We start from the raw sequence: 26672 nt of genomic DNA on the forward strand, positions 1-26672 counted from the left end.
AGGTTACGTTACATTAAGGTTTCATTATGTTTGATTACATTATTAAAAATTATTCTCAAACGTGAAATAGAAATTTAAAAACTATTTGAGTATCCCCCAGATTTCATTTACAGAAAACTAAATTCTTCAGATAGTTTAAAAGAAAACCAGCTAAACAGACGTTTTTCTGTTTTAAAGCAACGATTTTTTTGGACCGACCTTACTGTTATTAGGACCTTAATATGCTTTCACACCATCACAAATATCAACATAACTAGCCAGTTGGTGTGAGAATGGGTTTGGTGTCTCGTTTTAATAACTCTACCCTGAATATGGGCTCATATTTATATATAACAACCTGTCCTCTCGCATAACACATCCTATTTTAACACAAAAATTTCCAACATCAAATTAAGAACTATTCAAAATCACAGCGGCTCGCAAAACTGACGTGATGTCACGTTTTCTAATCGTAGGTCCTCTGTTAGGTTAGGGAAAGTTAATACATAATTTTAGTAATGTTGTGAACCCTGGAGAGGGCGGGTTGGATATATCGTGACCAAACGTTTAGTTTTGACATGTTTATATATGTTAAAACATGTTAAAATAATTTTAATTTTTTTTCCAAATTATTACGCATAATAGAACTTCAAGTTCAAGAATAGAACTTCTTGTCTCATACACTTTGAAATGTAAATAAGATATGAGAGAAGGTTCATACCCAGCGGGCAAAACGTGTTCGATTATTGTTTAATAAACGCTAGATCAACGATTAACCATCGTTAGATAAACATTTAATTTTTTTTTTTTTTTTTTTTTTTTTTTTTTGAGATATATACAAGAGTTCTTACATTCTTGTACAGCCACTAGTACGCGTAGCGTTTCGGGCAGGTCCTTAATCCTATGGTTCCTGGAATACGATCCCCTGCCGCGAAGAATCGTTTTTTCATCCAAGTACACATTTTACTGTTGCGTTAAACAGAGGCTACAGTTAAGGAATTGCGCCCAGTAAATCCTCCCCGGCCAGGATACGAACCCATGACATAGCGCTCGCGGAACGCCAGGCGAGTGTCTTACCACTACACCACGGAGACTGCTTAATCAACGCTAAAACAGCACATGATACTAGATCAGCACTTAATTAATAACCCCTCCTCTGAATAGACAGTACGTTTTAATACTAAATGTAATAAGTACATTCCTGACTGTCTGCATAGTACATAAATACACTTAATTGTACTGTTACATTAACCTTCCCCATATATTCTCCAAATATTGTATTAATACTCTCAAACTTTTTAGGTTCAAGTTTTCATGTTCAATTCTACATAAACAAGTTTTAAATATAAGTAATTTCTTTTTCAGTTTTATTAAACAATAGAGATTTTATACAAAATTTAAAATATCCTGAGTTACATTATAATTTATTGAAAGATTTTAGTTTTATTTTATTAGTTATATAAAATTGTAATATCAATAAAGCTATAGGTTAAGTACGAATTGCAATTAAGAATCAATAAATGCTATTTACATGCTTGTCCTCCTACACTCCCAAGGTTAGGTTAGGTCGTGGTTTTCTATACAACTTTTCAGGTAAATTCTAATATTCACAAGATTTTGGTGCGATGCTGGAAATTAAGTGCATTTGTGTACTATGCCGATAGTCAGGATTGTACTTATTACATTTAGTATTAAAACGTACTGTCTATTCGGAGGATGGGCTGACTTAATCATACTAGATCAATACTTTAGTCCTGGACTATGTTCCGGACTTACTTGCTAGTTGGCCAGTAAGGTATTGTGATGGTTTGTGATGGTTCAGGGAGCCGGTCGGCCGAGCGGACAGCACGCAGGACTTGTGATCCTGTGGTCCTGGGTTCGATCCCAGGCGCCGGCGAGAAACAATGGGCAGAGTTTCTTTCACCCTATGCCCCTGTTACCTAGCAGTAAAATAGGTACCTGGGTGTTAGTCAGCTGTCACGGGCTGTTTCCTGGGGGTGGAGGCCTGGTCGAGGACCGGGCAGCGGGGACACTAAAGCCCCGAAATCATCTCAAGATAACCTCAAGATAACACTATCTGTAAGCTTGTAATAACTTGCCAAAGTGTCAGATTATGCAGATGTTCACATATCCTTCAAAACATTACATTCACCCAAACTCAATGGGAATTACATAAGCCTTTTCTCAAAAAATGTTTTCGTCAACTTTCGGGAATTTGTGCATTACTTTTAAAGTAATTTTGGTTCTAGTTTCACTGTTGTATTATAGCGAAGAACTGCTAGCTAACACAATTCTAAGTTTATTTAATTGTTATGATGTTGGCGGCCAGGGAAAGGTGACTGTCGTTTCCTTACTTTGCGCATCAGCCAAACTGTCCTCCCACTTAAAAATCAGGGGCCAGATTCACGAAAGCACTTACGAACCTGTACATCTTTCCTCAAACTTTGACGGCTTTAGTTACATTTATTAAACAGTTTACAAGCATGAAAACTTCCCATTCAACTGTTGTTATTGTTATAAACAGCCTCCTGGTGCTTCGGAGTTCATTAACTGTTTAATAATTGGAAACAAAGCCGCCAAAGATTGAGAAAAGATGTACAGGTTCGTAAGTTCTTGCGTAAGTGCTTTCGTGAATCTAACCCCAGAACTGCTGATGTAATAGAGCAGAGACAAAGCTGTGCCCAGAGTTGCACACACGTGTCCAACACACACTCGTCCAACACACACTCGTCCAACACACACTCGTCCAACACACACTCGTCCAACACACACTCGTCCAGGCTACACACACACCATGCACCACACGGCAAAACACCATAAACAGGTGAAACCAAACCACGTGAAACAACAAACAAAAGCTGGTGAGACTGCGTCGTCAGCTGGCGACTAACCGAGGGGAGGGGCGGAGGCGGCGGCGTCTTGGTCTCCCCTGGCATCCTGAAGGTGGCGTAGGGGGAGATCTCATCGTAGGATCCCAGAGGCAATGTGGAGGGCGTGTAAGCCTCCAGGATCTCCAAGCTGTGGCCCCCCAGCAAAGTTTCCGAGGTGAGGCCAGAGTCACGGGTGAGGTCGTTGTGTATGTGGTTCACCTCTGGGAGCAGACGGCAGTGTAAGTTTAAGGGAGAGAGGAGAACCAAATGTCAAATAATATATCTTTGCATTTTTCAAGTACCAAACAATGCCATCTGCACACAACATTGAGTCTCATCAACGAAAGCAGTCTCCCTCGCCTCAGCAAATCAATATCCAAAAGATAACCAACCTTTGTACGTCTGTGTGTGGGTTCTGCTCCTGCGGCAGGTGTAGGCGACGGCGACGCAGACGGCGAGGAGTACGAGGATGCACGCGACCACCACGGCCACCAGCACGTGGGAGTCCAGGTACCAGGGAGGCAGGCCCACCGCGTCATGCACTATCAGCTCCGGCGATAACGTGGCTGAAGAATACAACACATTCACCATTCTATCTCAGGGGTGTTTAACCTTTTTTTTACGATTACAGCTCCCCAGGGGATAACCCAATATGCCCCCCTAGTCCCTTGGCCCTAGTCCCTTGGCCCTAGTCCCTTGGCCACTGTAAAAATCATCACCAGTCCTATTACTGATTCTTTCTTTATTATACACCCCATACCCATCCCGTGGGCGGTGGTGTAAAGGATTAAAGAGGCACATAATCGGTTCAGGAACTGAACCCTCTAGTTCGTTTAGATGAGCAAACAACAATCTTTTGACGCTAGTTACACAATTATTAATGTTTTATATACATGTACACATACTCATATATACATGTACATATATATACATATAAATATATACACATACATATTCAATCACGTACACAAATACACACACCAATAATCTTTTGTATCACAAGTGATTCAACAAGAGGCTCACAACAGTCACTATACAAGGCACTTTACATCTATGGTGAGGGGTACGAGGATCAATGTCGTCAACTTTCTTTTACTAGTCTTTACTAGTCAACCAACTTTCGTTACTAGTCTTGCTGCACACCCACCTAACTGGGCGGCAGCTTTACAGTCATGTGCTCCACACCCACCCAACTGGGCGGCAGCTTTACAGTCATGTGCAGGCTGCACCTACAGTAAGCAAATTTTGGATACTTCGCTAAGATTTCGGGCAGCACATCATTATGAATGAAGTACTTACACATTTCTTGGACACCATTGATGGTGTTATCTCTGAATTCCGCGATTTTTCCCCATTCCATTATATAATGATGCAAAGTATGCGAATACTTCTGCTGACAGAGTTTACATTTAGTCAGATCTACATCAACAGATGTTACAAACTCCCAGAGGTACTTGTAGCCGAGCCTAAGCCTAGCAGTGGTAACATCTAGAAGTCTGCTAACATTATTGGATGACCCATAGACGTGCGGCACTTCCTGCATGATAGAATGATGATAGATGGAGGAACTGGTGTGAATTTCACTTTGCCTCAAGTCTCCAAAATTTAGTTGATGTTCCCGGAATATTACTGCCCTCAGGCTGCCCAAAGCCAGTCCAAGATGGTAATCAATTCCCTCTTTACGAGCAAAAGTCTTGGCCAACTCATCAGTTCAATCATGCATTCGGAGAGCAATATGGGAAGGAATCCACAGGAGACAGACCCTGACTTCATCACTGATTATTTCATTATAGCTGTCTAGCTTCGGAGATAAGCACGTCATAGTTATGCCTTAGAGAGCTGAGGGCAGTCAAGGATGACAAGGAGTCACTTACAATTAGCGTGTCAATTTTGGATTCATATACGCCCTCGAGTGCAAGGATTATGGCAACCAATCCTGTGTGAAGAGTGGAGGCCCAGTTACTGAGACGCGCTTAGCTGTAACTAGTGAGATTTTTGTTGTTATTTGTGCAGTCAAAAACTTGGACTCGAGGCCCAGTTACTGAGGATGATAGATAATTCTAATCTAACAATAACCTTTTGTTGTTAAATTATTCAGAAATCGAATCCCATTTGGGGTATAGATACCCCAGGTTAACCATGTAATCTGTGCGACACGGTTAACAAATACAACACATTCCAACATGATGTTGTGGCATAACAGTCATAACTATTGACCTCTTTTTTTAAGTAGTGTAAGTTGGTGGATATATTTCAACCTGTTCCCTCAGAAAGTACTTTCCATTTTTACTTATAAATCCTCCTAAGACCAAACAAGTTATGTACTAAAAAGCATAACGGCTTTCAAAATTGACTTCATATCTCGTTTTCTAATTGACTGGTCCTAGGTTAGGTTAGGTTAATGACTTTGTAAACGTCAGAGAGGCTGTAATGAGCTCCCCTCACAGCTGCCAGTTGACGAGTTCTGCAGCAGACCTGTTCTCACTAGTGTGAGGCAGGTCCTGTTTACACCGTGGAAAATTTTCCACCAACATTAATGGCATAACATGTCTTAGTAATGCTCTATGAAGGCACATGGGCCAGGCATAGCTATTTATAGAACAAGCGAAGCTCTCTGGAGACAGAGCAACCCGTCCTCTTAAAAATAACGTCACTTTTGGCTGGTATGCGCGGCACTATGGCCAAATTTGGACGTAATTTGAAATGAAATCGACTCACAAAAGTGACGTTCTGTTCCGTTTTCTATTTGAGTCGTCCGGCCTACGCGGAGAGGTTATGAGAGGACACTTTAAATTCACGTTTTTCATAACGTTTTGAAACTTTATGAGAATTTCCTGCCCACCTAACCTATCAGAGGACCGTATGGCCAAATTACGTCCAAATTCGGCCATACGGACAAACGGCCAAAAGCGACGTTCTTTTTAAGAGGACAGGTTGAACTTCAAGTCAGCATAAAGCGACCATTTTGTGAACTCCAACTTAGGAAAACCTCCATAAATGAACCCATATGAGGATATGTAATTACATCTAGCAACAATAAGCATATCATTGTAATATGCCAAAATAAATGCAAATACTCAATAAATAATTGTTTAACAAATACATTTGGTTAACATTTGTATAAATGGATCATTAAAAGGAGCATGGCAACCTATCCACGTTGTAGTGGATAGATCCACAGATCAACAGGGCAATAGATCCACCTTGGGGTGGATCGCAGTCAGTGTCCAGATGCTGTTCGACAGTAGTAAACATTGCTCCTCCACCAAGAGGATATTCCAGGAAGTTAAAGTTGCCTTATTTGCCGCTGTTTAACATCCGTGGACCTGAATGGTGGTTTTAAATATTAATTTTTGCCCCGAGGGGCGAGTTTATTGGGCAGTGCCACTCATCCTGTGAGTGGACACACCGCCATAGCAGCATGTACAACACTCCCCAATAGGAAGAAAACCCGCTGGGTTGTTCATCCTGTCACTTGTACCCAGACGCAGCTGGGACTTGCTTAACTGTCTCAAGTGAACAGCTCCTCAAACAAGACGATTATTATCTGTCAACCCTTAAAATCTTACGTTATCATGCGGGTGCAAAATGAGGGAATCTTTTAAGTATCAGTATTTGACAAATAGTGTTTTCCTAACTCAAACAATGTGGGGTTTATTATTCTACACATATTTCTAATGTCTCTCAGGTGTTCACATTCTTTCAGGTAGTGATCAAGGCGGTGTCCGTCACTCTCATCACAGATTCTGACTCTCCGCTGCTCACCTGTTGTTTAAATGGTGGTGTAAACTGCACGTACAATGTACATAAAACAACAAGACACTCTACTTAAAGTGTTTTGAGTGTATGTCTTGCAGGAAACAGTGAGAAGAGTGTGTGATCACATCGTCGCCACAGCATGCGACGCCTCACTGCCTCACACACAAGAAAACATTACTCTGCCTTACACGCCAGGATACTCCAGGAAGTTCAAGCTGCTTAACTGTCACCGTTTAACAACTGTGGACGTGGATGGTGGTGTCAACCGCATATACAGTGTGCATAACAAGCAAGACACACTGTTTAAAGTGTTATAAGAGTGTCTTGTCACAGTGAGGAGTTTGAGGACAGTGACGCCACAGCCGCATCACCTTCCCTCCCCTTACACAGAGTAAACAATACTCTGCCACAACAAGACACTCAATTTAAAGTGTTTTAAGGGTGTCTTAATATAAACTGTGAGTGGGGTGTGAACAATTGTGAACAATTACTTCCCACGAAAATAATTTATATTAACTAGGTCAATCAATGTTTGACAAATATTTTATATATTGCAATTGCTTAAAAATAAATTAAAGTATACAGTTGCAATGGATAAATTCATATCATAACATAATTTTGTCATTGTAATAACTCATATGTGGCAAGATACCAAACTAAAAGGTTACACTAAACACATTAGTACCCGTATCAGTGCTGCTCCATTTATACACATTACTTTTTACCAAGTGGTTAGTAGAGATTTTTCCATTTTCAACAAGTTAATGAAGGCAGCCCCATTTCTGTTGGATCACTCTGAAAACTGAGCCAATTAGAGAACACAAAATATATACAGTCCATGACCCCAAGAAGAAAACAACAGTTTTCCAGTGGCTAGTTAGCTCCTTATTTTAGGGATCCAGAAATAAAAAAAAAATCCCACATACACTACGCTATTTTTACTAGTATATATGTCCAACCTATTACCACTTACCAAATCCTTATTATATACTGTATACCGGCTTAACTATAGCAAAGATGAGATGGGAAGCTCTTGTGTACTGTTTGATCCTGTTAAGTGTTGTGAAAAGACAGGCAGGTGTGTGTGAGTGTGGTGAAGGCACAGGCAGGTGTGTGTGAGTGTGGTGAAGGCACAGGCAGGTGTGAGTGAGTGTGGTGAAGGCACAGGCAGGTGTGTGTGAGTGTGGTGAAGGCACAGGCAGGTGTGTGTGAGTGTGGTGAAGGCACAGGCAGGTGTGTGTGAGTGTGGTGAAGGCACAGGCAGGTGTGTGTGAGTGTGGTGAAGGCACAGGCAGGTGTGTGTGAGTGTGGTGAAGGCACAGGCTGGTGTATGTGAGTGTGGTGAAGGCACAGGCAGGTGTGTGTGAGTGTGGTGAAGGCACAGGCAGGTGTGTGTGAGTGTGGTGAAGGCACAGGCAGGTGTGTGTGAGTGTGGTGAAGGCACAGGCAGGTGTGTGTGAGTGTGGTGAAGGCACAGGCAGGTGTGTGTGAGTGTGGTGAAGGCACAGGCAGGTGTGTGTGAGTGTGGTGAAGGCACAGGCAGGTGTATGTGAGTGTGGTGAAGGCACAAGCTGGTGTATGTGAGTGTGGTGAAGGCACAGGCAGGTGTATGTGAGTGTGGTGAAGGCACAGGCTGGTGTATGTGAGTGTGGTGAAGGCACAGGCAGGTGTGTGTGAGTATGGTGAAGGCACAGGCAGGTGTGTGTGAGTATGGTGAAGGCACAGGCTGGTGTGTGTGAGTGTGGTGAAGGCACAGGCTGGTGTGTGTGAGTGTGGTGAAGGCACAGGCTGGTGTGTGTGAGTGTGGTGAAGGCACAGGCAGGTGTATGTGAGTGTGGTGAAGGCACAGGCAGGTGTATGTGAGTGTGGTGAAGGCACAGGCTGGTGTATGTGAGTGTGGTGAAGGCACAGGCAGGTGTGTGTGAGTGTGGTGAAGGCACAAGCTGGTGTATGTGAGTGTGGTGAAGGCACAGGCAGGTGTGTGTGAGTGTGGTGAAGGCACAAGCAGGTGTGTGTGAGTGTGGTGAAGGCACAGGCAGGTGTGTGTGAGTGTGGTGAAGGCACAGGCAGGTGTGTGTGAGTGTGGTGAAAGCACAAGCAGGTGTGTGTGAGTGTGGTGAAGGCACAGGCAGGTGTGTGTGAGTGTGGTGAAGGCACAGGCAGGTGTATGTGAGTGTGGTGAAGGCACAGGCTGGTGTATGTGAGTGTGGTGAAGGCACAGGCAGGTGTATGTGAGTGTGGTGAAGGCACAGGCAGGTGTATGTGAGTGTGGTGAAGGCACAGGCTGGTGTATGTGAGTGTGGTGAAGGCACAGGCAGGTGTGTGTGAGTGTGGTGAAGGCACAAGCTGGTGTATGCGAGTGTGGTGAAGGCACAGGCAGGTGTATGTGAGTGTGGTGTAGGCACAGGCTGGTGTATGTGAGTGTGGTGAAGGCACAGGCAGGTGTGTGTGAGTGTGGTGAAGGCACAGGCTGGTGTATGTGAGTGTGGTGAAGGCACAGGCAGGTGTGTGTGAGTGTGGTGAAGGCACAGGCTGGTGTATGTGAGTGTGGTGAAGGCACAGGCTGGAGTATGTGAGTGTGGTGAAGGCACAGGCAGGTGTATGTGAGTGTGGTGAAGGCACAGGCAGGTGTATGTGAGTGTGATGAAGGCACAGGCAGGTGTATGTGAGTGTGGTGAAGGCACAGGCTGGTGTATGTGAGTGTGGTGAAGGCACAGGCAGGTGTATGTGAGTGTGGTGAAGGCACAGGCAGGTGTATGTGAGTGTGGTGAAGGCACAGGCTGGTGTATGTGAGTGTGGTGAAGGCACAGGCAGGTGTGTGTGAGTGTGGTGAAGGCACAGGCAGGTGTATGTGAGTGTGGTGAAGGCACAGGCAGGTGTATGTGAGTGTGGTGAAGGCACAGGCTGGTGTATGTGAGTGTGGTGAAGGCACAGGCAGGTGTGTGTGAGTGTGGTGAAGGCACAGGCTGGTGTATGTGAGTGTGGTGAAGGCACAGGCAGGTGTATGTGAGTGTGGTGAAGGCACAGGCTGGTGTATGTGAGTGTGGTGAAGGCACAGGCAGGTGTATGTGAGTGTGGTGAAGGCACAGGCAGGTGTGTGTGAGTGTGGTGAAGGCACAGGCAGGTGTATGTGAGTGTGGTGAAGGCACAGGCTGGTTTGTGTGAGTGTGGTGAAGGCACAGGCAGGTGTGTGTGAGTGTGGTGAAGGCACAGGCTGGTTTGTGTGAGTGTGGTGAAGGCACAGGCAGGTGTGTGTGAGTGTGGTGAAGGCACAGGCAGGTGTGTGTGAGTGTAGTGAAGGCACAGGCAGGTGTGTGTGAGTGTGGTGAAGGCACAGGCTGGTGTATGTGAGTGTGGTGAAGGCACAGGCAGGTGTGTGTGAGTGTGGTGAAGGCACAGGCTGGTGTATGTGAGTGTGGTGAAGGCACAGGCTGGTGTGTGTGAGTGTGGTGAAGGCACAGGCAGGTGTGTGTGAGTGTGGTGAAGGCACAGGCAGGTGTGTGTGAGTGTGGTGAAGGCACAGGCTGGTGTATGTGAGTGTGGTGAAGGCACAGGCTGGTGTGTGTGAGTGTGGTGAAGGCACAGGCAGGTGTGTGTGAGTGTGGTGAAGGCCCAGGCAGGTGTGTGTGAGTGTGGTGAAGGCATAGGCTGGTTTGTGTGAGTGTGGTGAAGGCACAGGCAGGTGTGTGTGAGTGTGGTGAAGGCGCAGGCAGGTGTGTGTGAGTGTGGTGAAGGCACAGGCAGGTGTGTGTGAGTGTGGTGAAGGCACAGGCTGGTTTGTGTGAGTGTGGTGAAGGCACAGGCAGGTGTGTGTGAGTGTGGTGAAGGCACAGGCAGGTGTATGTGAGTGTGGTGAAGGCACAGGCTGGTGTATGTGAGTGTGGTGAAGGCACAGGCAGGTGTGTGTGAGTGTGGTGAAGGCACAGGCAGGTGTGTGTGAGTGTAGTGAAGGCACAGGCAGGTGTGTGTGAGTGTGGTGAAGGCACAGGCTGGTGTATGTGAGTGTGGTGAAGGCACAGGCAGGTGTGTGTGAGTGTGGTGAAGGCACAGGCTGGTGTATGTGAGTGTGGTGAAGGCACAGGCTGGTGTGTGTGAGTGTGGTGAAGGCACAGGCAGGTGTGTGTGAGTGTGGTGAAGGCACAGGCAGGTGTGTGTGAGTGTGGTGAAGGCACAGGCAGGTGTGTGTGAGTGTGGTGAAGGCATAGGCTGGTTTGTGTGAGTGTGGTGAAGGCACAGGCAGGTGTGTGTGAGTGTGGTGAAGGCGCAGGCAGGTGTGTGTGAGTGTGGTGAAGGCACAGGCAGGTGTGTGTGAGTGTGGTGAAGGCACAGGCTGGTTTGTGTGAGTGTGGTGAAGGCACAGGCAGGTGTGTGTGAGTGTGGTGAAGGCACAGGCAGGTGTATGTGAGTGTGGTGAAGGCACAGGCTGGTGTATGTGAGTGTGGTGAAGGCACAGGCAGGTGTGTGTGAGTGTGGTGAAGGCACAGGCAGGTGTGTGTGAGTGTGGTGAAGGCGCAGGCAGGTGTGTGTGAGTGTGGTGAAGGCACAGGCAGGTGTGTGTGAGTGTGGTGAAGGCACAGGCTGGTTTGTGTGAGTGTGGTGAAGGCACAGGCAGGTGTGTGTGAGTGTGGTGAAGGCACAGGCAGGTGTATGTGAGTGTGGTGAAGGCACAGGCAGGTGTGTGTGAGTGTGGTGAAGGCACAGGCAGGTGTGTGTGAGTGTGGTGAAGGCACAGGCAGGTGTGTGTGAGTGTGGTGAAGGCACAGGCTGGTTTGTGTGAGTGTGGTGAAGGCACAGGCAGGTGTGTGTGAGTGTGGTGAAGGCGCAGGCAGGTGTGTGTGAGTGTGGTGAAGGCACAGGCAGGTGTGTGTGAGTATGGTGAAGGCACAGGCTGGTTTGTGTGAGTGTGGTGAAGGCACAGGCAGGTGTGTGTGAGTGTGGTGAAGGCACAGGCAGGTGTGAATGAGTGTGGTGAAGGCACAGGCAGGTGTGAATGAGTGTGGTGAAGGCCCAGGCAGGTGTGAATGAGTGTGGTGAAGGCACAGGCAGGTGTGAATGAGTGTGGTGAAGGCCCAGGCAGGTGTGTGCGGGTGTGGTGAAGGCACAGGCAGGTGTGAATGAGTGTGGTGAAGGCACAGGCAGGTGTATGTGAGTGTGGTGAAGGCACAGGCAGGTGTGAATGAGTGTGGTGAAGGCACAGGCAGGTGTGTATGAGTGTGGTGAAGGCACAGGCAGGTGTGAATGAGTGTGGTGAAGGCACAGGCAGGTGTGAATGAGTGTGGTGAAGGCCCAGGCAGGTGTGTGCGGGTGTGGTGAAGGACAGGCAGGTGGGGACTTACCTCCCAGGTGAGTCAGTGTGGTGAAGGGATAGGTGGCGACCGAGGACCCGGCAGAGTTGTGGGCGGTGACTCTGAGGGTGTAGCGGTGGGCGGGCTTCAGGTCGAGCACCACGAACTCCGTCGTGTTGTCCCAGCGCACATGGTTGGAGACCAGAGTCCACGACGTCAGTCCCCGCTCCTGAAGTGTGATGACGATTGATTGATTGATGAAGATTAAGCCACCCAAGTGGTGGCACGGGCATGAATAGCCCGTACGTGGTGGCCCTTTTGAGCCATTACCAGTATCAAGAGCTGATACTGGAGATCTGTGGAGGCGCGACTGCACCCTGCGTGACGGGAGATGTCTCCCGTAGTGTGATGACATGGAGTAAATCATGTTATACTGGCGCACAGAGGTAAGGTACCCCCCGCACCACACACACACACAAGATGACCTAGACAGACTGAGTGAATGGTCCAACAAATGGCTGTTGAAGTTCATCCCGAGTAAATGCAAACTAGGCAGTGGAAACAGGAGGCCAGACACAGGAAACAGAATAGGAGATGAAGTACTTCATGAAACGGACAGAGAGAAAGATCTAGGAGTTGATATCACACCAAACCTGTCTCCTGAAGCCCACATAAAGAGAATAACATCTGCGGCATATGCGAGGCTGGCTAACATCAGAGCAGCGTTCAGGAACCTGTGTAAGGAATCATTCAGAACCTTGTACATCACATATGGAAGACCAATCCTGGAGTATGCGGCCCCAGCATGGAGCCCGTACCTTGTCACGCACAAGACGAAGCTGGAAAAAGTCCAAAGGTATGCCACTAGACAAGTCCCAGAACTAAGAGGCATGAGTTACGAGGAAAGGCTGCGGGAAATGCACCTTACGACACTGGAAGACAAAAGAGTAAGGGGAGACATGATCACAACCTACAAAATCCTCAGGGGAATCGACCGGGTAAACAAGAATAACTATTCAACACTGGTGGGACGCGAACAAGGGGACACAGGTGGAAACTGAGTACCCACATGAGCCACAGAGACGAGCACATGAGCCTCCACCACATCACTGCATTAGGCAGTGATGTGGTGGAGGCTGACTCCATACAGTTTCAAATGTAGATATGATAGAGCCCAGTAGGCTCAGGAATCTGTACACCAGTTGATTGACAGTTGAGAGGCGGGACCAAAGAGCCAAAGCTCAACCCCTTCAAACACAAATAGGTGAGTACAAATAGGTGAGTACACACAAGTCTTGCTGGTTAAAATAAATGAGACTTAGTGAGATCATTCTTAAGGAGACAAACAGTCACATGGATGATGTTGAGGGAATCATTTCAATGGGGCCTTCACCCTATCCTCGACCACCAGAGGCCTTCACCCTGTACTCGACCACCAGGGGCACTCACCCTGTACTCGACCACCAGGGGCACTCACCCTGTACTCGACCACCAGGGGCACTCACCCTGTACTCGACCACCAGGGGCACTCACCCTGTACTCGACCACCAGAGGCCCTCACCCTGTACTCGACCACCAGAGGCCCTCACCCTGTACTCGACCACCAGGGGCGTTCACCCTGTACTCGACCACCAGGGGCACTCACCCTGTACTCGACCACCAGGGGCCTTCACCCTGTACTCGACCACCAGAGGCACTCACCCTGTACTCGACCACCAGAGGCACTCACCCTGTACTCGACCACCAGGGGCACTCACCCTGTACTCGACCACCAGGGGCCTTCACCCTGTACTCGACCACCAGGGACACTCACCCTGTACTCGACCACCAGGGGCCTTCACCCTGTACTCGACCACCAGGGGCACTCACCCTGTACTCGACCACCAGGGGCACTCACCTTGTACTCGACCACCAGGGGCACTCACCCTGTACTCGACCACCAGGGGCACTCACCCTGTACTCGACCACCAGGGGCACTCACCTTGCACTCGACCACCAGGGGCACTCACCCTGTACTCGACCACCAGGGGCACTCACCTTGTACTCGACCACCAGAGGCCTTCACCCTGTACTCGACCACCAGGGGCCTTCACCCTGTACTCGACCACCAGGGGCCTTCACCCTGTACTCGACCACCAGGGGCACTCACCTTGTACTCGACCACCAGAGGCCTTCACCCTGTACTCGACCACCAGGGGCCTTCACCCTGTACTCGACCACCAGGGGCCTTCACCCTGTACTCGACCACCAGGGGCCCTCACCCTGTACTCGACCACCAGAGGCCTTCACCCTGTACTCGACCACCAGGGGCACTCACCCTGTACTCGACCACCAGGGGCCCTCACCCTGTACTCGACCACCAGGGGCCTTCACCCTGTACTCGACCACCAGGGGCCTTCACCCTGTACTCGACCACCAGGGGCACTCACCCTGTACTCGACCACCAGGGGCCCTCACCCTGTACTCGACCACCAGGGGCCTTAACCCTGTACTCGACCACCAGGGGCCTTCACCCTGTACTCGACCACCTGGGGCCTTCACCCTGTACTCGACCACCAGGGGCCTTCACCCTGTACTCGACCACCAGGGGCCTTCACCCTGTACTCGACCACCAGGGGCACTCACCCTGTACTCGACCACCAGGGGCCTTCACCCTGTACTCGACCACCAGGGGCCTTCACCCTGTACTCGACCACCAGGGGGCCCTCACCCTGTACTCGACCACCAGGGGCCCTCAACCTGTACTCGACCACCAGGGGCCTTCACCCTGTACTCGACCACCAGGGGCCTTCACCCTGTACTCGACCACCAGGGGCCTTCACCCTGTACTCGACCACCAGGGGCCTTCACCCTGTACTCGACCACCAGAGGCCCTCACCCTGTACTCGACCACCAGGGGGCACTCACCCTGTAGTCGACCAAAAAGGGCCCTCACCTTGTACTCTACAAACCAGGGGCACTCACCCTGTACTCGACCACCAGAGGCACTCACCCTGTACTCGACCACCAGAGGCACTCACCTTGTACTCGACCACCAGGGGCACTCACCCTGTACTCGACCACCAGGGGGCACTCACCCTGTACTCGACCACCAGAGGCACTCACCTTGTACTCGACCACCAAGGGCACTCACCCTGTACTCGACCACCAGAGGCACTCACCCTGTACTCGACCACCAGAGGCACTCACCTTGTACTCGACCACCAAGGGCACTCACCCTGTACTCGACCACCAGAGGCAATCACCCTGTTCTCGACCACCAGAGGCACTCACCTTGTACTCGACCACCAGAGGCACTCACCTTGTACTCGACCACCAGAGGCACTCACCTTGTACTCGACCACCAGAGGCACTCACCTTGTACTCGACCACCAGAGGCACTCACCTTGTACTCGACCACCATAGGCACTCACCCTGTACTCGACCACCAGAGGCATTCACCTTGTACTCGACCACCAGAGGCACTCACCTTGTACTCGACCACCATAGGCACTCACCTTGTACTCGACCACCAGAGGCACTCACCCTGTACTCGACCACCAGAGGCACTCACCCTGTACTCGACCACCAGAGGCACTCACCTTGTACTCGACCACCAGAGGCACTCACCCTGTACTCGACCACCAGAGGCACTCACCCTGTACTCGACCACCAGAGGCACTCACCTTGTACTCGACCACCAGAGGCACTCACCCTGTACTCGACCACCAGGGGGCACTCACTTTGTACTCGACCACCAGAGGCACTCACCTTGTACTCGACCACCAGAGGCACTCACCTTGTACTCGACCACCAGAGGCACTCACCTTGTACTCGACCACCAGAGGCACTCACCTTGTACTCGACCACCAGAGGCCCTCACCCTGTACTCGACCACAAGAGGCACTCACCCTGTACTCAACCACCAGAGGCACTCACCCTGTACTCGACCACCAGAGGCACTCACCTTGTACTCGACCACCATGGAGGTGATGGGACAGCCGCCGTCGAGCCAGGCAGCCAGGTTGAGAGAGATGGAGGTGACGTTGACTCTCAGAAGAGAGGACTGAGCTGGCACGATGGGCTCTGGCAGGGGGGGAGGTAAACATACACCGTCAGTTCAAGCATTAAAAATAGACAGACAGACAGAGAATCATGTATGGACCGGTTCCTGGACAGGTGAATATGGACATCGCAACACAAGTAATGCGCAGACGGCTGTGTCCTGGAGGGTACACAGCCGTGTACCCTCCGTGGCGCACGTCTGTGTACCACATGCTGGTGACCGGATACAAGTACCCTCGTGGCGCACGTCTGTGTACCACATGCTGGTGACCGGACACAAGTACCCTCGTGGCGCACGTCTGTGTACCACATGCTGGTGACCGGACACAAGTACCCTCGTGGCGCACTTCTGTACACCAGTTGCATAGTGCTCCTGGGAGTATGGGTTCGAGTCACTTCTGGGGTTTGGAGTTTTCAGTTGCATATATGCCTGGGGACCATTCAGGCTTTTTTGCATATATATATATATATATATATATATATATATATATATATATATATATATATATATATATATGCGAACAAGCCTGAATGGTCCCCAGGACTATATGCGACTGAAAACTCACACCCCAGAAGTGACTCGAACCCATACTCCCAGGAGCAACGCAACTGGTAACTACAGGGCGCCTTAATTCGCTTGACTTGAGTCACTTCTGGGGTGTGAGTTTTCAGTCATATATATATATATATATATATGTCGTACCTAGTAGCCAGAACGCACTTCTATGCCAACTATGCAAGGCCAGATTTGCCTAATAAGCCAAGTTTTCATGAATTAATTGTTTTTCGACTACCTAACCTACCTAACCTAACCTAACCTAACTTTTTCGGCTACCTAACCTAACCTAACCTATAAAGATAGGTTAGGTTAGGTTAGGTAGGGTTGGTTAGGTTCGGTCATATATCTACGTTAATTTTAACTCCAATAAAAAAAATTGACCTCATACGTAATGAAATGGGCAGCTTTATCATTTCATAAGAAAAAAAAATTAGAGAAAATATATTAATTCAGGAAAACTTGGCTTATTAGGCAAATCGGGCCTTGCATAGTAGGCCGAAAAGTGCGTTCTGGCTACTAGGTACGACATATATATATATATATATATATATATATATATATATATATATATATATATATATATATATATATATATATATATATATATATATATATATATTATAAATATATGACCGAAAAAGTAAGATTAATAATTCTAACACGATTTTCTCAATATTTCTTATGTTTCTTTTCACTGTCGATGGTAATTGAAACATCAATTCTCCAAAATTCATTTTTATTTCTAGTCTGACGCGACACTTGAACGTGTTTCGTAATAACTTATTACATTTTCAAAGACTTTAGTTTACACACACACACAACTTTAACCTGCAAACACTAAACAGAGTCCTACTATGCTATAATTTAAACGGCTTTCATTTTATATACCTGCATTTGGGTGAGGTGATATGTTACAACAGTTTTGGATGAGGGGAAAACACAAGACAGAACACGAAACAATGGGTATAATATCGGGTAAGTTTAAAGGGAAGAATGGAAGTAACTGCAAAGGGCCTATTGGCCCATATTTCTTGATGCTTCTATATTGGTGCGGAGTCTTGAAGTGGGTAGAATATAGTTGTGCATTAATGGGCTGTTGATTGCTGGTGTTGACTTCTTGTTCTGTAGTGCCTCGCAGATATCAAGCCGCCTGCTATCGCTGTATCTATCGATGATTTCTGTGTTTTTTGTTAAGACTTCTCTGGTGATGGTCTGGTTGTGGGAAGAGATTATATGTTCCTTAATGGAGCCCTGTTGCTTATGCATCGTTAATCGCCTGGAAAGAGATGTTGTTGTCTTGCCTATATACTGAGTTCTTTGAGGCTTACAGTCCCCATGTGGGCATTTGAAGGCATAGACAACATTAGTCTCTTAAAACGTTCTGCTTTGTGTCTGGAGAGTTTCTCATGAGTTGGTTGGCCGTTTTTTTGGTTTTATAGTAAATCGTCAATTGTATCTTCTGATTTTTGTCTGTAGGGACAACGTTCCTATTAACAATACCTTTCAGGACCCTTTCCCCCGTTTTATGAGTTGTGGAAAAGAAGTTCCTGTAAAGTAGTCTAATAGAGGGTACAGGTGTTGTGTTAGTTGTCTCTTCAGAGGTTGCATGGCGTTTCACCTTCCTTCTTATGATGTCTTCAACGAAACAATTGGAGAAGCCATTGTTGACTAGGACCTGCCTTACCCTACAGAGTTCTTCATCGACTTGCTTCCATTCTGAGCTGTGGCTGAGAGCACGGTCGACATAACCGTTAACAATACTCCTCTTGTACCTGTCTGGGCAGTCACTGTTGGCATTGAGACACATTCCTATGTTTGTTTCCTTAGTGTAGACTGCAGTGTGGAAACCTCCGCTCCTTTCCATGACTGTTACATCTAGAAAGGGCAGCTTCCCATCCTTCTCCATCTCGTAAGTGAAACGCAACACAGAATTCCGCTCAAATGCCTCCTTCAGCTCCTGCAGATGTCTAACATTAGGTACCTGTGTTAAAATGTCGTCAACATATCTGCAGTATATCGCTGGTTTCAATTTCATGTCGACTAAGACCTTTTGTTCGATAGTACCCATGTAGAAGTTCGCAAACAGGACACCTAGGGGAGAACCCGTGGCGACCCCATCTACTTGCTTATACATGTGCCCATCCGGGCTCAAGAAGGGTGCCTCTTTAGTACAAGCTTGGAGTAGTTTCCTTAGAATGTTTTCTGGTATGTCAAGAGGAGTACAGGCCAGATCACGATACACTCTGTCCGCTATCATCCCGATTGTTTCATCCACAGGTACGTTGGTAAACAGTGATTCTACGTCCAACGAGACTCTTACCCCTGTAGCCCGTGTTCCCCGCAGTAAGTCAACAAATTCCTTTGGGGACTTCAGGTCGACATCACCTCAGCACCGAAGCCAGGATAATCAAGAAACTAACAACATTACAACATTATATGGAGGACCTATGGCAATTCCACGACCAAGAGACGGCTTCCTGAACCTTGCTGGAATCAACCTCACTGAGGACCAAGTCGCTCTCCTAAATCTGGGTATAAACTTTGACGTTATGTCCAGACCAAGTGAGATGGCCCAGAAAGTGGAGTTGGAGATCCTGTTGGATGACATATTCGACCTCGAGACTCACAAAAATGTCACCACCAAAGACACCTTACAATCAGAACTTATTGCAGAAGGACGGAAGAATCGAAGCAACTACAAAGGCACCATACTGTCCCCCGAGCTCAAAGCGGCAGCTTAGAGCCTTTGTGAGAACAAGGAGATAGTCGTCAGGAGAGGTGACAAGTCGCCAATATATGCCATTCTTAAAAAAGACGAACATCTGGCGAAAATGAACCTCATACTCTCTGACCAAACTAAATTCCAAAGGGTAACGAAGGACACTACAGCCGAATTGAAAGCAAAGGTCAACAAATTGATGGAAACTGTGAACGCCAAGAAATCCGGACTCCACCTGCCAAAGATCATTGGGAATACAAACTTGGATACGCGTATGGAAATGTCAAGACACACAAGCCTGGAAACCCACTTCGGCCAATCATCAGCCAGATACCCACACCCACGTACTGTTACAGTGTCCTCTCCTATCTCTTTTGTTTGCCTGCTTTAAGAGTCATATCAGCTCTCCCTACTGATTCTCTGAGGTTCAGGGAGTCTATTGATATATGTGGCGACCAGACTGGCTGCCAGTTAAGGGAGAACGTTACATTATAAGTTGTAAGTAAGGGGAAATTGGCGCCCTGATATAAAATGAAAGAGTATCCCCTACTGCAGATATGACTTTTGGAAGGGACACTAGCCGATCGCGGATTGGCCAACTTAGGTCGCGGGCGACCAATCAGGGCCCGCTGTGACGTCACCGAGTGCCCCGGGCGGCGCCAACGTCAGAGTTGACCTGACCTTGGAAGCGAGAGGACGCACCTCGGTCAGCTCTCAAGGATTTGAGGCTCTACAAGCCTTCCTTAGTGGATTAGAGCTGGCTATCGCAGCCCATCTTCCGTATTGGAGACCCCGCGCTTCTGGGAAGCAAAAAGGAACCAAGTTTATTGAGCAAAAGAGTGCCAAACTTGGAAAATATTCGGCGACGACGCTGGGGGGCGACGCTGGACGTTGAGGGCCTGGAAAGGTGTGGCAGGCAGGCCTAGCTGTGACCGGGTCACATCCACTGAGGGTTTTGGAAGGACGACACCGTTCCTAGGACAAGGAGCAACGCCTTGTGGAAGGGGCGAGTGTGGGAAAATAGTGATTAGCTCAGCGCCCATCGATGAACCAGGATTGGGGTAGCTGAATCTCAGGGATTGGAACGGCGACGACGCGAAGGCTCCACGACACCTGAGGACCTGTGGAACGTTCCTGGATCGTCAAGGATCGACTCAGGAAGCGTGGGAACCTCACACCATCGAGGGACAGGCGTCATGTGCCAGGAATGTAAGGTAGATCATTTTCCCTCCCATTACCCCTTGTGTGAGTAGGCTAGTTAGGCCACAATATTTACTTATGTGGCAACAGGACATTAATACTTTAGTAGTAAAATAGGCTGCAAGGCAGCTTGTGTCCAGGACTGTCAGAGGGGACAGTGTGTATGGATGGCAGGACAGTGAAGAAGAGGCGCCGACGTGGTGAAGAGGCCCTCCTGTGAGAGAGTGTGGGACTCCTGTCTTTCTGCCCAGTGGAAGGAGTGTTGGAGGTCGTGGAAGAAGAGGCTGATGATCTCCAGACTTATTATCCTTATTTTCATATTCATGTATTACTTGTGATTGTATGTGTGTTCATGTAAATTGCGTCAGTAAATTCACACATTTTATCATTGTGTTTAAGTGTGCCTCCATTTATAATATTTCTCTATGAGCATACACGAAGGTTATCATAGTACCACCTAGGGAACACTACGTTCTCTATAGAAGCTCTTATTGCCTGGAAAGTGGTAAAGACAGCACGGACTTATATAAAAGTGTACCCTTAGCCATCCGATCAGTATCAGTGCCTGAATGGTGGCAACTAGTAACGTGGTGGCTAGAGAGAGGTAAAGCCACACAGACCTTCCTGGGAGAGTACCCTGGGCCGACAGTCTAGTAGCAGATCTCTGGGAGTAGCAATCTTCTGGCTACAAACAATATATAATACACCCACTGAACTGCATTGCTGGGGTGCAGATATAATAACCCAGCTGGCGACCTTGTTAAGAAGAAGATAGAGAAGACAGGCAGGAAAGGAGTTCCTGCAACCTTTTGTCTGGCAGGCAAGGCTCAGGGAGGTTATGGTTATAAGGTAAGCCTGAGTCTTCCTTCACTCCTCCACAGGTCTAGGCCGGAACTGTTAACAGTAGTTTCCCCGTGTTTGACTGAAGGGCTTCCAGGGTGAATCAGTGGCACCCCCTTTTGTGTTGGAAGCAAAGACCTGCGGTTGTGGGCATTGTTGGTCCTCTCCTGTGTGACCAAGGAGACTCCGGTGAATCCCGGGAGTCAGAGGGGCTGAGTATTCGGCTTTTTGAGCCCCTAGCAGCTGAGTGCCAGCAGAGCCCCGGCCCACCCTCCACGTGACAGTACAGACTGGCGAAGTGACTCAACGGCTTACTGACTCCTTATGTCCCTTGCGCCTTCAGCCTGAAGTTTCCAAAGGAATTTGTTGACTTACTGCGGGGAACACGGGCCACGGGGATAAGAGCCTCGTTGGATGTAGAATCACTGTTTACTAACGTACCTGTGGATAAAACAATCGGGATGATAGCAGGCAGAGTGTATCGTGATCCGGCCTGTACTCCTCTTGACATACCAGAAAACATTCTAAGGAAACTACTCCAAGCTTGTACTAAAGAGGCACCCTTCTTGAGCCCAGATGGGCACATGTATAAGCAAGTAGATGGGATCGCCATGGGTTCTCCCCTAGGTGTCCTGTTTGCGAACTTCTACATGGGTACCATCGAACAAAAGGTCTTAGTCGACATGAACTTGAAACTGGCCATATACTGCAGGTATATTGACAACATTTTTACACAGGTACATGATGTTAGACATCTGCAGGAGCTGAAGGAGGCATTTGAGCGGAATTCTGTGTTGCGTTTCACTTACGAGATGGAGAAGGATGGGAAGCTGCCCTTTCTAGATTTAACAGTCATGGAAAGGAGCGGAGGTTTCCACACTGCAGTCTACACTAAGGAAACAAACATAGGAATGTGTCTCAATGCCAACAGTGACTGCCCAGACAGGTACAAGAGGAGTGATGTTATCGCTTATGTCGACTGTGCTCTCAGCCACAGCTCAGGATGGAAGCAAGTCGATGAAGAACTCTGTAGGGTAAGGCAGGTTCTAGTCAACAATGGCTTCTCCAATGGTTTCGTTGAAGACATCATAAGAAGGAAGGTGAAACGCCATGCAACCTCTGAAGAGACAACTAACACAACACCTGTACCCCCTATTAGACAATTTTACAGGAACTTGTTTTCCACAGCTCATAAAATGGAGGAAAGGGTCCTGAAAGATATTGTTAATAGGAACGTTATCCCTACAGACCAAAATCAGAAGATACAATTGACGATTTACTATAAAACCAAAAAAAACATGGCCAACGTACTCATGAGAAACTCACCAGACACAAAGCAGAACGTTTTAAAAGAGAACAATGTCGTCTATGCCTTCAAATGCCCAGTTGGGGACTTTAAGCCTCAAAGAACTCAGTATATAGGCAAGACAACAACATCTCTTTCCAGGCGATTAACGATGCATAGGCAACAGGGCTCCATTAAGGAACATATAATCTCTTCCCACAACCAGACCATCACCAGAGAAGTCTTAACAAAAAACACAGAAATCATCGATAGATACAGCGATAGCAGGCGGCTTGATATCTGCGAGGCACTACACATCAAGAAGTCAACACCAGCAATCAACTGTCCATTAATGCACAACTATATTCTACCCACTTCAAGACTCCGCACCAGTATAGAAGCATCAAGAAATATGGGCCAATAGGCCCTTTGCAGTTACTTCCATTCTTTCCAACAAACTTACCCAATATTATACCCATTGTTTTGTGTTCTATCTTGTGTTTTCACCTCATCCAAAACTGCTATAACATATCACCTCACCCAAATGCAGGTATATAAAATGAAAGCCGTTTAAATTATAGCATAGTAGGACTCTGTTTAGTGTTTGCAGGTTAAAGTTGTGTGTGTGTGTAAACTAAAGTCTTTGAAAATGTAATAAGTTATTACGAAACGCGTTCAAGTGTCACGTCAGACTAGAAATAAAAATTAATTTTGGAGAAGTGATTTTTCAATTAAAATCGACAGTGAAAAGAAACATAAGAAATATTGAGAAAATTCGTGTTAGAATTATTAATCTTACTTTTTTGGTCATATTTAATAATATGTTTACTAGAAAGACTGCTACCAAAATATACTAATATTATATATATATATATATATATATATATATATATATATATATATATATATATATATATATATATATATATATATATATATATATATATATATTTAATGGGACCTTTTAAGATATGTATTGTGAAGGGGACTGTCAAATATATTTTATATGATATATATTACATATAGTTTCCATAGTAATGGTTCAACCCGTTCTCGCAAATTTAATAAGTCAATATTGGCTTATTAAATATGTGCATAGGTGACATACTTAACATAATAGATACCCTTAAAAAGATTCATAGAAAACACCGACCTTACCTAACCTACTTAGTATGTTAAGATAAGCATCTTATTGCTTCGTAATTACATTTATTACCTAACCTATAATAGGTATCGGTTAAGTAATAATTGTAATTACGAAGCAATAAGATGCTTATCTTAAGATACTAACAAGGTTAGGTAAGGTCGGTGTTTTCTATGAATCTTCTTAAGGGTATCTATTATGTTTAGTATATCACCTATGCACGTAGTTAATAAGTCAATATTGACTTTACGAATTTACGAGAACGGGTTGCAATGGTTATACTTAAACATTGTCTAACCAAAATTATTGAATGTTTTAGCCTCTACCTACATTCTTCCCTGTCAAGAATGTAGTCAGAAGCAAAAACAACAGTTTCCCCGCAGACTCTTACCTCGGCCGAGGGTCTTGGTGGGGATGGGGTCGCTGGGCTGGGAGGCGCCGACGTGGTTGTGGGCGCTGACGTAGACCTGGTAGCGGGTGCCACACTGAAGGCCCGTGAGGGTGTAGGAGTCGGCGTGGGCAGGGACCTCCACCCGCCGCCACTCCCCAAACTCCCGCTTCTCGTGGAGGTAGTACCCTGAAGGTTTAGTTAGTTTATTATGGACCCCATACCCACCTTGTGGGCGGTAGTGGAAAGGGTTACAGAGGCACATAATGGGCTCAGGGACTGAACCCCACAATTCATTTAGCTAAGCAAGTTACAATCTTGATGAGCTAGATACAAAATTCAATATAAGTCGTCACATCAACAATGGGTTCGAGATCGACCTCAAGTACAGGTTCTAAATGAAGCAACTGACATATGTGGAGAGCTAGTGTCAAAATTGATATGTTTGTCCTGCACACCGCCCCCCATCCAGTGGGCAGCGGTGGATAGGTTACAATCACTCAGTTACTACCTACAGTTAGCAAACTGGGGATATTTGGCTAAAATTTCTGGTAGCAGAAATATTTTTGAATGAAATATTTACACATCGCTGGAACATTGGTTATATAATTGTCTTTAAATTCACGTATCTTTTCGCACTCCATCACATAGTGACGGAGGGTGTGCGAATAATTTTGTTGACACAGTTTACATTTGGTCAGGTGGCAACCAATCCCGGCGTTACTATCCGGCCTCCGGCACTCTCGTCCATACTCCTCACTCCTCACACTTTCTTTTCTTATACTACCAGAGTTCCTGGCATTATACTTACTATAAAATGCTTTTGTAAACAAAGTTATTGCTCATATCCTAAGCAAGATCTCTGATGCAACCTGTGAGTCACCACTCTAGCCTACGTCTGTAGACAGGTCCGTCTGCACCACAGTGTACACAAACACTGTGGCCGCTACGTGAACGTCACTCTGTGACAAGCTGTATGCTCCTTTACGTAGCAACAGGAGAAAGTTACTCATTCGTAATTCAACTCATAACCCGTAACTCATTCATTCAATTCCTTCACCTGAATTTTCTTGACAAATATTGACAGGCTGAGAAGGATTAGACCAACACAGACCCATCTTACAACCAGCTTCGGTCTGACACTAACACGAGATGACCCTCTTGCATCACAAAATTAGCTTCTAGCACAATTTCAAACCTTATGATAAACTGAACGAAGCATGGTAAATATTCTGAACAGCCTACGTAAGAACCGACCTAGTAAAGCCTCCCAAAAATTTGAATACACATGTAAATGCAAATAGTCATCAAGGTTTGAACAATGTCCAATAAAAAAAAACTGGAAAATACCTACTGCAGTAAACCGCCCTCTTCCTTTATCCCGATATATAAGTAAAAAATCTCACCAGTATTTACATATTTTAAGGTAAAACAAATGGTAAAGTTTTCGTCCTGATCTGTGTAAAATTAAAGAAAACGCTCTATCTGAGCTGTGCACAAAACATTAATTTCTAATAAAATATGAAACTAAACACACACACACACATATATATAAATATAAATATATATATATATATATATATATATATATATATATATATATATATATATATATATATATATATATATATATATATATATATATATATATTACTTTTTAGACACTCAACCCACCAGGAGACTCGAACACTGGCCAACAAGGTGGCAGTTGCATGCTGTATCCACTACACCATACTTCAAAGCCATAAGAGAGGTAGGAATTCTGGGGTATTTAACCAACCAGCCCCATATAACAGGAACCGATGAAAGAGCATTAGAGGTCCCACGCTATCTCATTGCCTGGGAGAGGATTGGAGTTCTGGTTGGTTAAATACCCCAGAATTCCTACCTCTCTTATGGCTTTGAAGTATGGTGTAGTGGATACAGCATGCAACTACCACCTTGTTGGCCAGTGTTCGAGTCTCCTGGTGGGTTGAGTGTCTAAAAAGTTATAAACTTCAGCTACTGGAATAGGGTAGTCTGTGCATATATATATATATATATATATATATATATATATATATATATATATATATATATATATATATATATATATATATATATATATATATATATATGTCGTACCTAGTAGCCAGAACGTCGTACTTGGACTACTATGCAAGGCCCGATTTGCCTAATAAGCCAAGTTTTCCTGAATTTACATATTTTTCCAAATTTTTTCTTACGAAATGATAAATCTGTCCATTTCATTATGTATAAGGTAATTTGTTTCTATTTGAGTTAAAACTAACGAAGATATATGACCTAACCTAACCAACCCTACCAACCCTACCTAACCTAACCTAACCAACCCTACCTAACCTAACCTAACCTACCTAACCAACCGTACCTAACCTAACCTAACCTAACCTACCCTACCTAACCTAACCTAACCTACCTAACCAACCCTACCTAACCTAAACTAAGTCAGTAAATTATGGTTTTAATATAATAAATTAATAATAATTCAAATAAACTGACTGGAAACAATTTATTGAAAATAAAGAAAATCTCTCGGCCTATTAGGCAAATCGGGATTTGCATAGGTCAATAAATTATGG

General features: G+C 46.2%; 1 protein-coding gene across 5 annotated transcripts in view; it reads right to left on the minus strand.

The window, feature by feature from the left end:
• Window positions 1-26672, minus strand: part of LOC123753826 (cell adhesion molecule Dscam1) — a 1066948-nt gene that overhangs the window by 25772 nt on the left and 1014504 nt on the right. For all 5 annotated transcript variants that reach the window (XM_069329883.1, XM_069329881.1, XM_069329882.1 and 2 more), the window contains exons 30-34: window positions 24076-24261; window positions 15840-15958; window positions 11945-12122; window positions 3242-3415; window positions 2871-3070 (exon numbers count right to left, since the gene is read on the minus strand). In XM_069329883.1, coding sequence (XP_069185984.1) covers window positions 2871-3070; window positions 3242-3415; window positions 11945-12122; window positions 15840-15958; window positions 24076-24261 — 857 coding nt within the window. The remainder of the gene's footprint in view (window positions 1-2870; window positions 3071-3241; window positions 3416-11944; window positions 12123-15839; window positions 15959-24075; window positions 24262-26672) is intronic.

This window comes from Procambarus clarkii, chromosome 23 (assembly GCF_040958095.1).
Source record: "Procambarus clarkii isolate CNS0578487 chromosome 23, FALCON_Pclarkii_2.0, whole genome shotgun sequence".
In the NCBI taxonomy this organism is placed as follows: Eukaryota; Metazoa; Arthropoda; class Malacostraca; order Decapoda; family Cambaridae; genus Procambarus; species Procambarus clarkii.